The sequence below is a fragment of the Carassius gibelio genome, chromosome A1 (assembly GCF_023724105.1).
Source record: "Carassius gibelio isolate Cgi1373 ecotype wild population from Czech Republic chromosome A1, carGib1.2-hapl.c, whole genome shotgun sequence".
NCBI classification, from domain to species: domain Eukaryota; kingdom Metazoa; phylum Chordata; class Actinopteri; order Cypriniformes; family Cyprinidae; genus Carassius; species Carassius gibelio.
In genome coordinates, this window is record NC_068371.1 from 35,157,685 (window position 1) to 35,172,079 (window position 14,395).

General features: G+C 40.2%; 1 protein-coding gene across 2 annotated transcripts in view; it reads right to left on the reverse strand.

The window, feature by feature from the left end:
* Positions 1 to 546: 546 nt before the first annotated feature.
* LOC128018796 (protein piccolo) overlaps positions 547 to 14,395 on the reverse strand; it is a 34,611-nt gene continuing 20,762 nt past the window's right edge. For both annotated transcript variants that reach the window (XM_052604559.1, XM_052604569.1), the window contains 3 exons: positions 10,309 to 10,466; positions 7,613 to 10,210; positions 547 to 5,208 (listed from right to left, as the gene is read on the reverse strand). In XM_052604559.1, coding sequence (XP_052460519.1) covers positions 4,211 to 5,208; positions 7,613 to 10,210; positions 10,309 to 10,466 — 3,754 coding nt within the window. In that variant the 3' untranslated portion in view covers positions 547 to 4,210. The remainder of the gene's footprint in view (positions 5,209 to 7,612; positions 10,211 to 10,308; positions 10,467 to 14,395) is intronic.

The window sequence follows — 14,395 nt, forward strand, 5'->3', positions numbered from 1 at the left end:
TTTTGAGTTCAACTATAAAGAAATATATAACTATGTAAAAATGCATTGTAAATATGTCACAATATATTTTGTAGGGTGCTGTGTTCCGTTCCTTGTGGTCATTATAAGCAGCTGTTTTGTCTGGGAGTTGAGGGGCCCTTATCCTGCAATGCCACAGACTGCCTTATGGGGGAGCTGCTGTCTCAGGAAACAGATGATACATTTATCATGAAAACATGACTTGGTGCTCGAAAAGGACCTCACCCATTCATTTTAGTTGAAATCAGGTGAGTACAGATAGAAGTTAAAAATCTTATATCCCTAAATTTTTACAACCCTTCAAACATTGCTTTTATAGTTCATGGCTGTTATTGTGGGTGATGTTCAGTCATGATGGTTTGTTACATTTAATCATGTAGCAGACGCTTTTATCCAAAGTGACTTAGAGTGCATTCAGTCTATACTTTTTTTTTTTTATAACCAGTATGGTTTCTTGGGTTGTAATTGGTTTGTTATGTAGTAAATAATTTACACCAGTGATGGCAAACTCATTAAACAGAGTAAAAGTTCAAGATGAAATGTCAAACCAATTTTATTTTCACAAAAACATTAAAATACAGAGGCCGTCCAAGTTGTTTGTTACAAAGTCCAGAAATAAAACCTGTTGGCAGCCTACTTTTCTCTATAAAACAAAGAAATAAAACAATCCTTCCTTTCAAAACAATAAATTACAAAAATATACACAATAAAAGCTGGAATATGTACCACACATAAGCAGTCGTGTCTTTGCAAACATGGTAAAGATCAGTGAAGAGGGCAGAGCATTATTATTGTATTCCTTCATATATCAAGCCCAGTCAAAGCTATGAAGTTATTTTCAGTGCATTTTTTACTGCTGGTTTGTGTGTCTATGCAGTAGCTTTCCCTGTTTGGTATTTGTAATGGTGATATGTCAAGTTATTTATCAGTAGTGTAGCCAAAATACAGTGAAAGTCAAAAAATCTACCTGAAATTCCTGTGTTCCCTGATTATAATGTAAAGCGGTTGCTTTGATATTTACTTAAAAAAAAAAAAAAAAGTATCATTTAAATAAATTCTTCTACCTTTACAGTGTCAAACACAGTACTATATAGTCTCTAACTACTTCACATCACTGGACAAATTGGAAGTACACCGGTAGAGTACAAATACAATTAAAATTGTAATCTCTTCATAATACAGTAAACTGACTTTATCATTGCTCCTTTAAAATAACACGTACCATCACATATGACAAAACAGACAATAGGGGCTCCAATTAGAGATGTTCCGATACCCTTTTTCTCTTCCCGATACCGATTCCGATACCTGGGCTCAGGGTATCGGCCGATACCGAGTACTGGTCCGATACCTGGGTGTATATCTGTATATACAGCTGTATATACTACTAGCCCTGTGTAAATTGCTAGAATTTTTTTATGGTGTGCTTCAGACAGATCCCTCAATAAAACATGAACAAATACATGGTGAACTACTGTATTTATTACAGTATTTTTATTATCTAACATGAATTTGACAGTATTATTTATTTTCTTATGCAAAAAAGAACTTCAAATGCAGCCAAAAATCTAACACCGCAAACTAAAAAAGGTATTTAAGTTTTACAATATAACTGTATAAAAAAACTGCAACAAATAAGTCTAGGAATATAAAAAAAGATCTATTAATCAGATAATCTCTAACAAGTAAAAAACAAGTAAAAAACAAGCAACCATCTAGGCATAATTATTATTATTATAGAGATGTATTATTATTACTGTAGGCTACAACAGTAGCTTTATATATTGTCAATTTACTCATGTAAACCAAACATTTATTTTAATGGGCTGCCATGAAGATCTTTGAGTGTCTGTGTTTATGATATGACAGTATTCTCAAATGAAACGGTAAATTCTCATGAAGTGACGGTTTATGCGTTCGTGTCCTCATGACACACAGCAGAGACTACAAAACAGCGAGCTCTCGCGCATCTGTGCCAGTCACCCACAGAGATGTAGATTTTGCGGGAGTAATATTTAAATAGTATTTTGCAGTTTAATATTCACAGACACTAGTATATATTCGGCTACTGTCTGGAGCCCTGCGTTTTGACTTACACGGAAGCGACTGAACGCAGTTGCCGGTACTGAATATACTCGAGAGTCTGTAACTACCGGTACTACAGAGACATACTGCTAACCACTGATCTATAATATAGTAGCGGCTTCACTGTCTTTTGGCAGTTTAGAATGTGATGAGTGATCCAGTCATATATAGATAAGGGCTGCTAACGCGTTTTCATTTCTTCTTCGCTGCTCTAAACAGGGGTTGCTTGTGGCAACACAGCACAACTTCCTGTGTTTTCAATGCATTTTGAGCAGCGAAGAAGAACCGTGCAGCGGTTAGGCAAAGCTTGCGGTCATAACTAGGTCTTTTTTAAGAAAATGGTATCGGATCGGTATATGGGTTCATGTACTCGCCGATGCCGATGCCAGAATTTGTTGTGGTATCGGAGATATTTCCGATACTAGTATCGGAATCGGAACAACTCTAGCTCCAATAATCAAATTGTGATCAAACATTCCACTGGGCCGAGATCAGTCAATTCATTCAATCAAGATATGTGATAGACAAAACTCCTCACCAGAGTCACAAACATCAATATAACATTGGATTTTTTTTCATAAGTATTATATGTTAAATTTGGGTGAACAGACCTACTCATTATGTGACCCATTGAATTACATTTTTAATTCTTTCTGTGTTTCAACAATTCAGAACTTTTTTTTTTTTCAATTTGTTTTTTAAAGGAAGGGAAATATACAAAGTAAAAAAAAAAAAACTCCTCATACTAGACAGGACTAAACAGTTAACTCAAACCGAAAGTAGGGACAGTAAACATTTGGGAGATTGTGACAGTGTATGACTGTGCTTATTTAGCAAAGAGTCCTTCTAATGTGGGAGTTAATCTCAGGCACAACAAACCAGAAAACTTCATTTAAACTGCATAAGTGCAGTTATGAGAGCTGCTCCTTGTTCCACAAATAGATAATAATCATATAGTTCGGAGGTAAGGGAGGCACAGTGTTCAGAAGGTTCACAGTAAAGATTTGATTTCATTTGATGTAGCTGCACAGTTTTTCCTGTGTTGTTAAAAATATAATTAATATAAATTAAAAATCCCTGTAACACATTAAATCTAGAATAGTAAAGTTTCTGGTGTCAGCTATTTTTCAAAGGTTAAAGCATTGCGTATACTTGAAGGGGGAAAAAAACATTACTTTGAACATCATTTGTCAAGCTTCTTTATAATAAGGATTTTATATATATTTATATATATCTTTGAACCAAATCAGTTTACAATTTTGGATAGCTGTGTATGCTTTGGAAAAAAAATATATTATCTATTATATAGTCATCACAGTTATCACTTAAATTAAACATTTAATTTGGAACAACTAACATTTTACATTTACAGCAAATTTACTTCAACATACTCTACTTCACTCTGTAGTTAATCCTACAAATCTTGTGTCAAACAGAAGTTTTGTTATCAGAATAGCACAAGAAAAAAATGCCAGCTTGATCTGAATTCTAAACCCTACGTTTCAATTTATCTCAAGTCTTTATCTTGTTCACAGATCTTCTGCTCCAAGTCTTCAGAGAAAGGAACCCATTTTGTTTTAACTTGCTCAATCATAGAGTTGGCATTTTGCCGCCTGCTCAATGACTAAGAGATAAATATATGTAGTTCAAGCCAGCAAGAAATCTCCATTAAACCTTATGGAAATGGCCTTTTTGCATGAGGGCAGGTCATTTATGGCTGACCAATTTGGCAGAGAGGCTGTATCAGTGGCATAAAAGCATGGACTATTGTGTTCCATTTCTTTTGGATGGGTGGGAAGTGAAAATGAAAGCTCACAGCACTAGAATAACTCTCAAAAATCAAAGAACGAGAAAGATGGTGATAGTCCAGCACACTGTTATGCAGTATCAGGTTCACACAATTTTCTACTCGAACAACACTTGCTGAAATGCTGCAGAGTAAAAATGGATGAACCAGTCATATCCATGACTACATCTCAAGTAAGATTTTATCAAAAGAATGCTCTATTCTCTAAGGCTACAACATGTGCTTCCCAACTGGTAGACCTTGATCTCTAGTCTTTGAGACCAAAAGTTCATATTTGGCAGGCATTTTATTCAACTTTCCTTAGTGGTGTGTCTCCAGCTCTACAACGGTCCACTCACCCTGAGCAGAGCTGCCTGAAGCCTCAGGTGAGAAGCTGCTCACAGACGTCACGGTGGCTGAAGGGGGTGTCAGAGGTGGCAACAAGTTGGGCCACAGGCTGCTTTCGAGGGGGCTGAGTGTCCCACCTGCTCCTCCAGGTAGCAGAAGTAGGGGCGAGCAACCATCACCTGCAAGCAGTAATGTCTGATTGATAAGCTGCTGGACAATGTCCACCTTCTTGCCCCAGTCAAACTCCAGAGGCCATTCAGGAGATCCCAAGGGAGAAGGACTGTCATGATCAGCTGCAGGGTCTGCCTCCTGGAGTTCTTGATGTGGACCCTGAATAATGGACCCCATGGAAGGTGTTGTGCATTGTGAGTAACGATCAGCAGAGTCATTTTCTTCAGTGCATGTTTGCAAGTCTTTTTCAGGGCACACATTAAAAGAGCTTCTATCTTCTACGTCCTCATCCACTTCGTCTTCTGAGTCACTCGTTTCCACAGTTTCATAGATGGTGGTGAGACCTGATGAAGGAGAGAGGACGACTGGTGTATGGACCTTGTGATTTTGCTGCTGCTGTTGTTCAAGTTCTTGTTGCCACTGCATGATCTGCTGTCGCTGCTTAAGTTCTTGCTCTTGCTGCTTAAGTTGCAACTCAAGTAAATGTCTCCTCTGTTCTTCCTCCTGCTGCTTTCTCTCATTCCTTGCTGGTTTCTCCTCTTTTGAGTCTTCTTGTCTCGCTTGTTCTCGATTACGCTTCTCCTGCCGTTGCTGGATCTCATGAAGGTGATGTTGGTGTTGCTCTAGACATCGGAGCTGTGTGTTTGACACCACATTTGGTGTTCTGGGAGGGAGGTCAGTGGGGAGCCGTGTTGGTTGGGTCACACTCGTTGCACGTGGCTGGAGACGAAGTTTGGATGACATCGTCATTTGGATGGACAGCAAGTCACTTGGTTGTGGTGGAAAGTGGGAGTTACTTTCTGTAAATGAAACAAAGGGTCCAATACATGTTAAAAAGGAGGGTGAAGCAGAATACAATAAAACAAATGTCAAAAACTGCAGAATGTGGTGAAGCAGAAAAAAAAGCATTGTGGGAAACAAAATGGTCAAATATACAATTAAATGATTTAGTGGTGAAGGAATTAACAACTACTAATTTTGCACCTTGGTGACATTCAAAAATATTTTGTGAAGATATTTTTGCAATAAAACCCTGTATATGCAGTAAACGCGTAACTATTGTAAAGAGCAAATAAAATCAAAGATATAAAAAGCAGATGAGGTAAACAATCTCCCTTAAAGTGACAAGCTGAGCACATGCAAAGTGAGCGCTCACCATGCATGGTACAATACAGCATACAGGTATTTTTTTTTAACAATGAGAATACATGACCCATCAATAGACCCATGCGTAAAAAATAAAACATGCTTTACACATAAGCCACCCCAGTGTACAGCATATTTCTTTGGTGAGGTGAGCATGCCTAGAGGAAAATAAAAGAAAAGAGCATTGTGCAAAGCAAGTCCAGTTTGGGGATAAAGAACCACCCAGCATTGGGATTTACTGAAGTCCATTTACTTCAGGTAAATATGTCAAGCCAGGTCCTTCCAAAATAGCTTCAGCTCAACTTGTTAATAATGAGAGTGATTAAAGCAGCTGCACCCAGTTAGTCCCAAAGTGGAAGGTGTGCAGAGTCTACTCCAGAAGCAACGGTATACAAAAATGAAGAACGAAAAAAAGGAGGTGGAGGACAAAGCACCTTGAGAGCGGGTGAGATCCAGGAGGTTGATGGAGCCAGATCTTGTTTTTCTTCCTCCGGATGGATAGGTGGGGTCAAAAGGGAAGGGGGAATACTAGGAGGAGGAACATACTGGCATAGAAAAAAAACAACACTCTCCTTCTGCTGCAAGTATCCTGTTTTCTTTACAAAGTTCGCTTACAGAAGGTTCAACATGCATTTGTGTGCTAGTGTATATGTGCAAGTTTAAAATTCAGAATGAGTTACAGACTTATAATTCCACAACAAACATAGTACCAAGTGGTTTAAGTAAAGGGGAAAGAATGACTTAAAGCTGCAGTAGGGAACTTTTGACGCTCTAGCGGTTAATAAACAGAACTGCTTGCGTCTTGCGGAAGAACATTGTAGCCGGAGCTACTTCTCTCTGTTTATGTCTATGAAGAATCACAAAGGTACTGGGTTACTCCGCCGCGGTACCCCCGAAGCAATCTAAAATAGTCTGAATATAAACACTTATTATAGGTGCACCCTAGTGATTCAGGACAAGCTAAAAACACAGTTTGGAAAATGGATTCATGGTGTACTCGCTTATTATATACATTTTTCTACATTTTGAACACAAACAAAGTTAGGGACCGCAGCTCTGATTGGTTGTTTTTTACCGGGAGCGCATGACTTTCTGCAAATGGCAATAGGACCACTGGGAGGAGCCAGAGGAGCTTGATTTTTTTCACAGATTATCTGTCTCATATTCTACTGTCAGTACATAATGACAGGTTTAATAAATATGTAAAAAATATTTTTTTTACAAAAGTTCCCTACAGCACCTTTAATGTGCTCTGAAACCTTAAAATAAATATACCTTGAATTAGTGTCTCAGCCTTAAGTAGAACATTTTACATTGCTTATTAATATTAAACTCAAATGAATATAACGTTGAAATCTCCATTGTTATTTGACTACTTAAATGTGACCAATTTGCAACTGCCCATAATGATTGATGAACAGTGGGCATTAAAACAAGTGAAAATCACCTTGAAACCCAAACATCAAGACAGAAGCATGTTAAATATCTAACCTTTATTTAACACTAAGACATTAAGTACTCCAAATAAACAGGACATAAAAAAGTAAGGGGGTTAGCAAACCCTAAAGTGCAGAAGAGAGAAACAGGAGGACAAGATATGGCAATGATGGAAAAGGGATGAAGACTGGTATTTAGTTAGTAGACAACAGAAGACAAAAAGCAATGATTATACATTTGTTCAGTAAAAAAAAAAATGAAATTTTTCTTTAGTGGTTACTTTGAACTGCCAATTTGAAGAGTCCACAAACCAATAATTTCATGCCAGTTCATACCAACACCCATTATTACAATTTAAAAAGAATAGTTGAGAAAGAGTCACCTTTGGTGTAAATGGTAGTAGCTATTGCACATACAGGTTCTAAGCCATATACTTACAAACATAATTTTAATAGCTGTATCATATCATGAAAGTGGCACTGTTGAATTAATGTTTTCCTAACTGAATAAAAAAAGACATCATCAACAGGGAGACCCCAAGCTAGTTAAAACCCTTATATAGAGATGACATCAACAAGATACACTGGAAGGTGGATTTCTAAAGTGCACTCTATACATTACCTGCCAGGGGACTATCAGTCTTTTCACATATAGTGGAGTAGTAGGGATGCTGATTGTCAAGATCTTGTTCCTCTTCCAGGTGCTGTGGGGATGAAGAATTAATCAAACCAGACTCCAAGAGTACAGCTCCCGGTACTGAATCAGGCTCAGGCAGCTCACTGGACTCTCCACATAGCATGTACTGCTGCTCTGGGTGAGACTGGAACTCTCCATGTTGGCTTTTAATAGGGTCAATCTTTTCCCCAGATGCAGTAGCAGGTATCAGGGTCAACTCTTTAAGAAGAGATGTATCCTTGGCCTCATCTGGGAGCTGCTCTTCATTTTCTAAAGAAAAGATGCCAGGACTCTTGCTGCAACTCTCGGCAGATGACTGGGCATTGGAGTTAGAGGTCATGTAGTCAAAGCCATAGGAAGCAGCAGAAGTAGCAGACTGAGGGGTCTCACTACCACAACCTTCATTCTCCCCACCCATTTCTTCACATTCCTCTAGAGCGGACGGGTTGTGTCCCACATGTGCTGTTCCATAGGCATTCCCAGTGCCAGATTGTTCAGTTTGAGGGTCACTGATCTGCATTTCACCTTCTGTGCCACTTGCCTCATCCTCAGTAGCTGATGAAGGAGATGATGAAGCAGTTGCTGGACCACCCAGTAGATCATCAGCTTGCAGAGTTTCAGGTTCTTTTTCCTCATCAGCACATTCAATGTGGATGCCTAGATCCTGCATGTCTGTCAATACAGTGGGGGCAGGGTGTAGTGGTTCTGGCTGGAGCTCCACTTCAGAATGAGTCTCAGTACTAGAAAAGTTGTTGTGTTTCACCTCTTCTGCTATACTTTTGTCCCTGTTACTGTCAGATGCTAGGTCAGGGTCACTGGAAGTCTCAGACTGAAACTTGCAGGTTTGAGAGGGTGTCAAGCCTGGTTTGGGGCTAACATCCCCCACTGCAGCAGGTATTGGGGCTTGGTGAGGGGTGCAAGGTGGAGACTTCAAAAGGTTTGATGGAGAGCCCCTTTCAGAGTGAACATCAATTCTTGTTTGAATGGGTGTCTGTGCTGGGGTTTCTGGTTCTGCTTGCCGACATTCAGACGAAGGACTTGAAAGAAGTGTAGAGCCAGGATGTGGTGGCTGAGCCCAGGCATCAGCAAAGCAACTAGACTGGTTCCACTGGGTTGCAAGAGGGGCAGAAGGAACCATGGGTGGAGGCTGGATTCGGTTCAAGTTGTCTAATTTATAGTCTTCGGTCAAGTCATCTTCATCTGCATTCCCATAACTTTCAAGCCCACTCTCAGTAATGCCCTCACTTGCCATCTCTACATCTTCATCATCCTCATTGTCATGATGCTGCCTATGAGAGTCCTCTGCTCTTTCCGACCCAACCTCCATGTCACAGATTCGATCATCACCATCATCATCATCATCTTCATTAGTAAGAATATCAGAAACCTTCTCAAAGTCAGGGGACCCAACAGATGCACCTTCACCATCAGCTCCTTTAAGGCTTGCATCCCCTATATCATCCATGCTCTCAGTGCCCTCCAGAACGCCTGGAGCACTTAGCTCTGATGCTCCCTGCTGACTGCAACTCACATCCTCAGAGTCAAGCTCAGAGAGCAAGGCCCCTGCACGCCAAATGGACCCAGCAAGCCCAGCTGACCCAGGACGAGACTCTTCAGTAGGCTGGGTGCCACTCATTTCTGACAAAGACACTTGTTGACTGCCTTCCCTCTCTTCTTCTTCCACATCTTCATAACAGTCACTGTTAATCTGTTCAGCTTTTACATCCACCTCTACACCAGTGGACACTATTGTAGCAGCGGAGTTATCGATCTGTGAAGCAGTTAAGATTTCCTGCTCAGTTGCTTCCTGTACAACTGGTGCCACAACCGCAATATGCTTTTCATCATCTTTTCCAGACACCTGCTCTTCAGATCCCTCCTTGACTACAGTCAATGTCGGACAAGCCACTTCAACAGGATCAGATTCTAATAAGGCCTCTTGAGCCTCTGGCTCATTGTTAGATACATCCAGCACACATTGGGAGCTGTCATTAGTGACCTGCACATCAACCTTTTCCTGTACATCTAAAGAAGAGGTTGGAACATCCAGAGAGCTCTCTAGAGTTGAAGTAGCTTCAGGCTCTGAAACGGGCTCTTCCCTGGCTATGGCTGTAGCTGTTGCTACAGCTGCTGTCGAAAGAAGTACAGGCTCTGTTGCAGGTACTTCATCATCAGGTTTTCTTGCAGGTTCTTTATCATCAGGCTTTCTTTTGACAAGTGGCAAAACAGACTGTGTCGGTTTAGGTGGCTGAAGCTTAACACCAACTATGCTCTCTGCTTGTTTGTGACCGGAAGATGCTGCAGTGCTCTTGCCTGTTGCGGTCCGTGAAGGATGGTTTCGTGGACTAGGAGGCACCTTATGTGTTGGTATAAATTTTTTGTCATCTGGTTTGGTTTGAGGTGATTTGATGCTAGTTGGAGGCCGTTTGGTAGTGGCAACTGGTTTTGAAGCCACTGAATTTGAAGACTTGCTGGCAGCTGGACGGGATATTGTTGAGGCAACAGTTTTTTTTGCAGGTGCTGTAGTGTTTGTTTTTCCAGCATCTATAAATGACAAATAGATATTTTGAAAACATTACATAATTAAAATGTCTTTTCCTTAAATAATGCAAGTGCAAACATTACAATGAATGATACGCTACCTTTCCGAGCAGCTAATGCTGTAACCAGGGGTTTAACAGGCTGTTGTGTAGCAGTGCGGCTTGTTCTAGGAACAGCAGAAGACAACGTAGTTGTACCGGTTACTGTTCTTCCTGTAGCTGAAGTAACAGCTGGTTGAGGGGCAGAAATTCCAGTTGCCCTAAGAGAGACAGAAAAAAAAAATTGTGAGCAGTTTAGAAAAACAGTGAAGCCCCATTGCCATTTTAATTTAGATTTTTGCACGCCATTTTACATTTGGTTGAGAGTGTCAAGCTGCAGTTATCGACTTCATTAGAACCTTCCAAGATTTTTTACAGCAAATGCACAAAATAGGTTCTTATCAGACCAGCTTCCTGTCTTGGTTAGTGTGCATGAAACCATAAAGCAATTTCAAGCAGCACCAGAAAACCAATCCACTGGGACCATTTATCATCTAATGCATCTACATCTAACCTGAGAGAAATTGACTTTGGTAGGGAGTGATGAAGGGAGTAGGAGTGGGGATGGGTAAAATGTTTTGTAAGCCACCACATTAGGCCGAAATAGAAGATGATAATCAATTTCCTTCGGTCAAGCCTACACTCCCTTAATGCAGTTGCTTCCTAGATCCTCCTTCCATGTTCTCATAGGGGAGAATTAGAGATGAGAAGATCACTTGCATCATTTAATAGATGCTTTTAGTCTTGCAGCCTTTCACTTCACAAATTGCATTTAACTAGATGACTGACAGTTACATTTGCCTGAAGCTAACACTCTAATAGGATCTGATAAAGTTCTCACTTACAGGCTGCTTTATTTGGACAAGGGCACAACAGGGTATGCATCATAGTAACAAAGAACTCTAGTGAAAATGCTATGGTCACAGTTCAGTGCCACTGTATACCCATACACCTTTATGTGGTGTTAAAATCTAACCTAAAGAACAGGCTACAACTAATAAGACCTGATAGCAATAGGACAATCAAAGTAATATTCTGATTCAACTGTTTTCCTTGCATATGACCTATACTTAATGATTTAATTAAACAGTCAAACACCGTGACATTCCACTGGAACGAATTGAAGTCAACTTAAATGTCATGACCTTTGCAGTTTGCATTAAAGGTGTAGGTATACTTATTTTTCCGTGTACCATTCCGTCTCACCCATCGCCATTTCCACAGAGCTTTTGAGGTATAACCAACCGCGGATGAGCACGGATGGACAAGTTTGACACATTTGCAGTACCACCTTGTGGACTCGCTCGGTCTCAACATTCTGCTGACATCGGCAGACACTTCTGATGACAAAAACATTGCATCGCACAGACATCGCACAGTGCGTAAACGGTTGCAGAATGTGGATGGCTGAACTTAACTTTGGACTTTAGTCTTTGATCAAAATTACCATAAAATGTTTGTAAGCAAGAATCAAAGCCAGCAGAACTTCAAAAGATAAGAACTGTATGAAAAATATTGGAATGCTCAATTCTATGCCAGTAACCATGGCACAAGACATCTCTTTGCACAGAGAATACAGACAATGAGCAAACTTCTTATACTAGTGCACAATGGAGTACATGGTCAAATGGCTTTGCCCCAAATGCCAAGTTTATAACATCTCCCCCACAAATTATTTCTAAACAACAGCCAATTGTTAAATGATGAGAACAAAAGAACAGGAATTTCCCATTACAATTCTATGACCTACATAAAGTTTATTTGCACTAACTAGTGCACTGATTAAACCATCTTTGATCAAATAAAGCAAAACAAAGACGACAACAAGGAGAAGAAAACAGGACTGCTATTACATTACATAAAAAGAGGGCAACTAACATGAGACCTTTAATGTATAAAATAAGCACAGCAACTAAGGTCAACAACTTTGCATCTCCATCTCTGCAGCATCAGAGGCACCAAAACTCAAGTAAAATAATGTAGATGGACTGTACAAACCAAGAAGTTTCCAAGGCGATTCTGACCTCAGGCAGCCAAAGGCTTAGGTTTTTACAAAAACTTTGCTTTTCTAGGGCTCATTATACTCAAGGCCAAATAGGAATTAAAGCTGCAAGCAGCGATGAACGGGCCCTCGCACCCGGGCTCACCGGCAGCGAGTGGCTTTAGTTAATAGGTGAACGGTGAGAAATATGCGTTTAAACTCATAAATATAAGTAGAATATATCAATGTTTATTCCATATATGTGCCAATCTTCCTGTTGCCAGCAGGTGGCGCTATCATTATAATGGAATATTGGCCTTCAGATGTGTTCAGGGCAGGACTTTTATCGAACATGTGAGGTTTGGGGAGGATTGGACATTTTATGCCTGAGTTACAACAACATCCTATTTCATGGCGAAACAATGAAATTTGTCAGGCCGCCATGGACACGCCCTTTAACGAAACCTCAAGATCTTCGCAATTTAAGATCGCAAAAGGCTTTAGATTACACTGACCAAGTTTGGTGTTGATCTGAATAAATATCTAGGAGGAGTTCGTTAAAGTACAACCCCTGAAAATGGCCAAAACAACACTAATTTTGCATAGAAAATTCCAAATAACTGACTTCCTGTTGGGATTCGGACTTCGTACCAAGATACTTTTTCGTAGATATTGGTGTGTTACATGTGTGTACCGATTTTTGTACATGTAGGTGAAACATAGCTCAAGGCGCACTCCGTTTAAAGTGTATACGCACTCCGTTGAAAGTGTATAGGTGGCGCTATTGAGCCATTTTGCCACACTCGATGGAATATTGGCCTTCAGATCTGTCCAGGCCAGGACCCTTATCACACAAGTGAAGTTTGGGCAAGATCGGACATTTTATGCCTGAGTTATAACATCTTTTATTCCCATGGCGAGACATTGAACTTCATCACGGCGCCATGGACACACCTTTTAACAAAAACTCAAGATCTTCACAACTAAACATCACACAGGTCTTTAGATTAGACTGACCACAAAAAAGACATTGATGTCATAAAATTTCAAGGAGTAGTTTGTCGCAGTGTAAAATATGTAACTTCCTGTTGCCAATAGGTGGCGCTATGACTATAACTGAATATTGGCATGTAGATCTGTTCAGGTCAAGAGTCTTATCCAACATGTGAAGTTTGGGGCAGATTGGACATTGTATGTCTGAGTTACAGCAACTTCCTTTTTCATGGCGAAACATCGAAATTTGTCAGGCCGCCATGGACCCGCCCTTTAACGAAACCTCAAGTCCTTCGCAATTTATTATCGCAAAGGGCTTTAGATTACACTGACCAAGTTTGGTGTTGATCTGAATAAATGTCTAGGAGGAGTTCGTTAAAGTACAACCCCTGAAAATGGCAAAAACAACAGAAATTTTGAAGGGAAAATTCAAAATAACCGACTTCCTGTTGGGATCCGGATTTCGTACCAAGATACTTTTTTGTAGGTATTGGAGTGTTACATGTGTGTACCAATTTTTGTACATGTACGTGAAACATAGCTCGAGGCGCACTCCGTTTAAAGTGTATAGGTGGCGCTATAGAGCCATTCTGCCACACCCGGTGGAATATTGGCCTGAAGATCTGTTCAGGCCAGGACTCTTATCACACATGTGAAGTTTGGGGAAGATCGGACATCTTATGCCTGAGTTATAACATCTTTTATTCGCATGGCGAGACATCGAACTTCGTCGCGGCGCCATGAACAAGCCTTTTAACGAAAACTCAAGATCTTCACAACTGAACATCGCACAGGCCTTTAGATTAGACTGACCACAAAAAAGACATTGATGTCATAAAATTTCTAGGAGTAGTTCGTCGCAGCGTAAAATATGTCACTTCCTGTTGCCAATAGGTGGCGCTATGACTATAACTGAATATGGGCATGTCAATCTGTTCAGGTTCGGAGTCTCATCAAACATGTGAAGTTTGGGGCAGATTGGTCATTGTATGTGTGAGTTATAGCAACTTCATTTTTCATGGCGAATCATCGAAATTCGCCAGGCCGCCACGGACACGCCCTTTAACGAAAAGTCAGGATCTTCGCAATTTAACATCGCAAAGGCCTTTAGATTAGGCATACCAAATTTGGTGTTGATTTGAAGAACTCTCTAGGAGGAGTTCGTTAAAATACAAC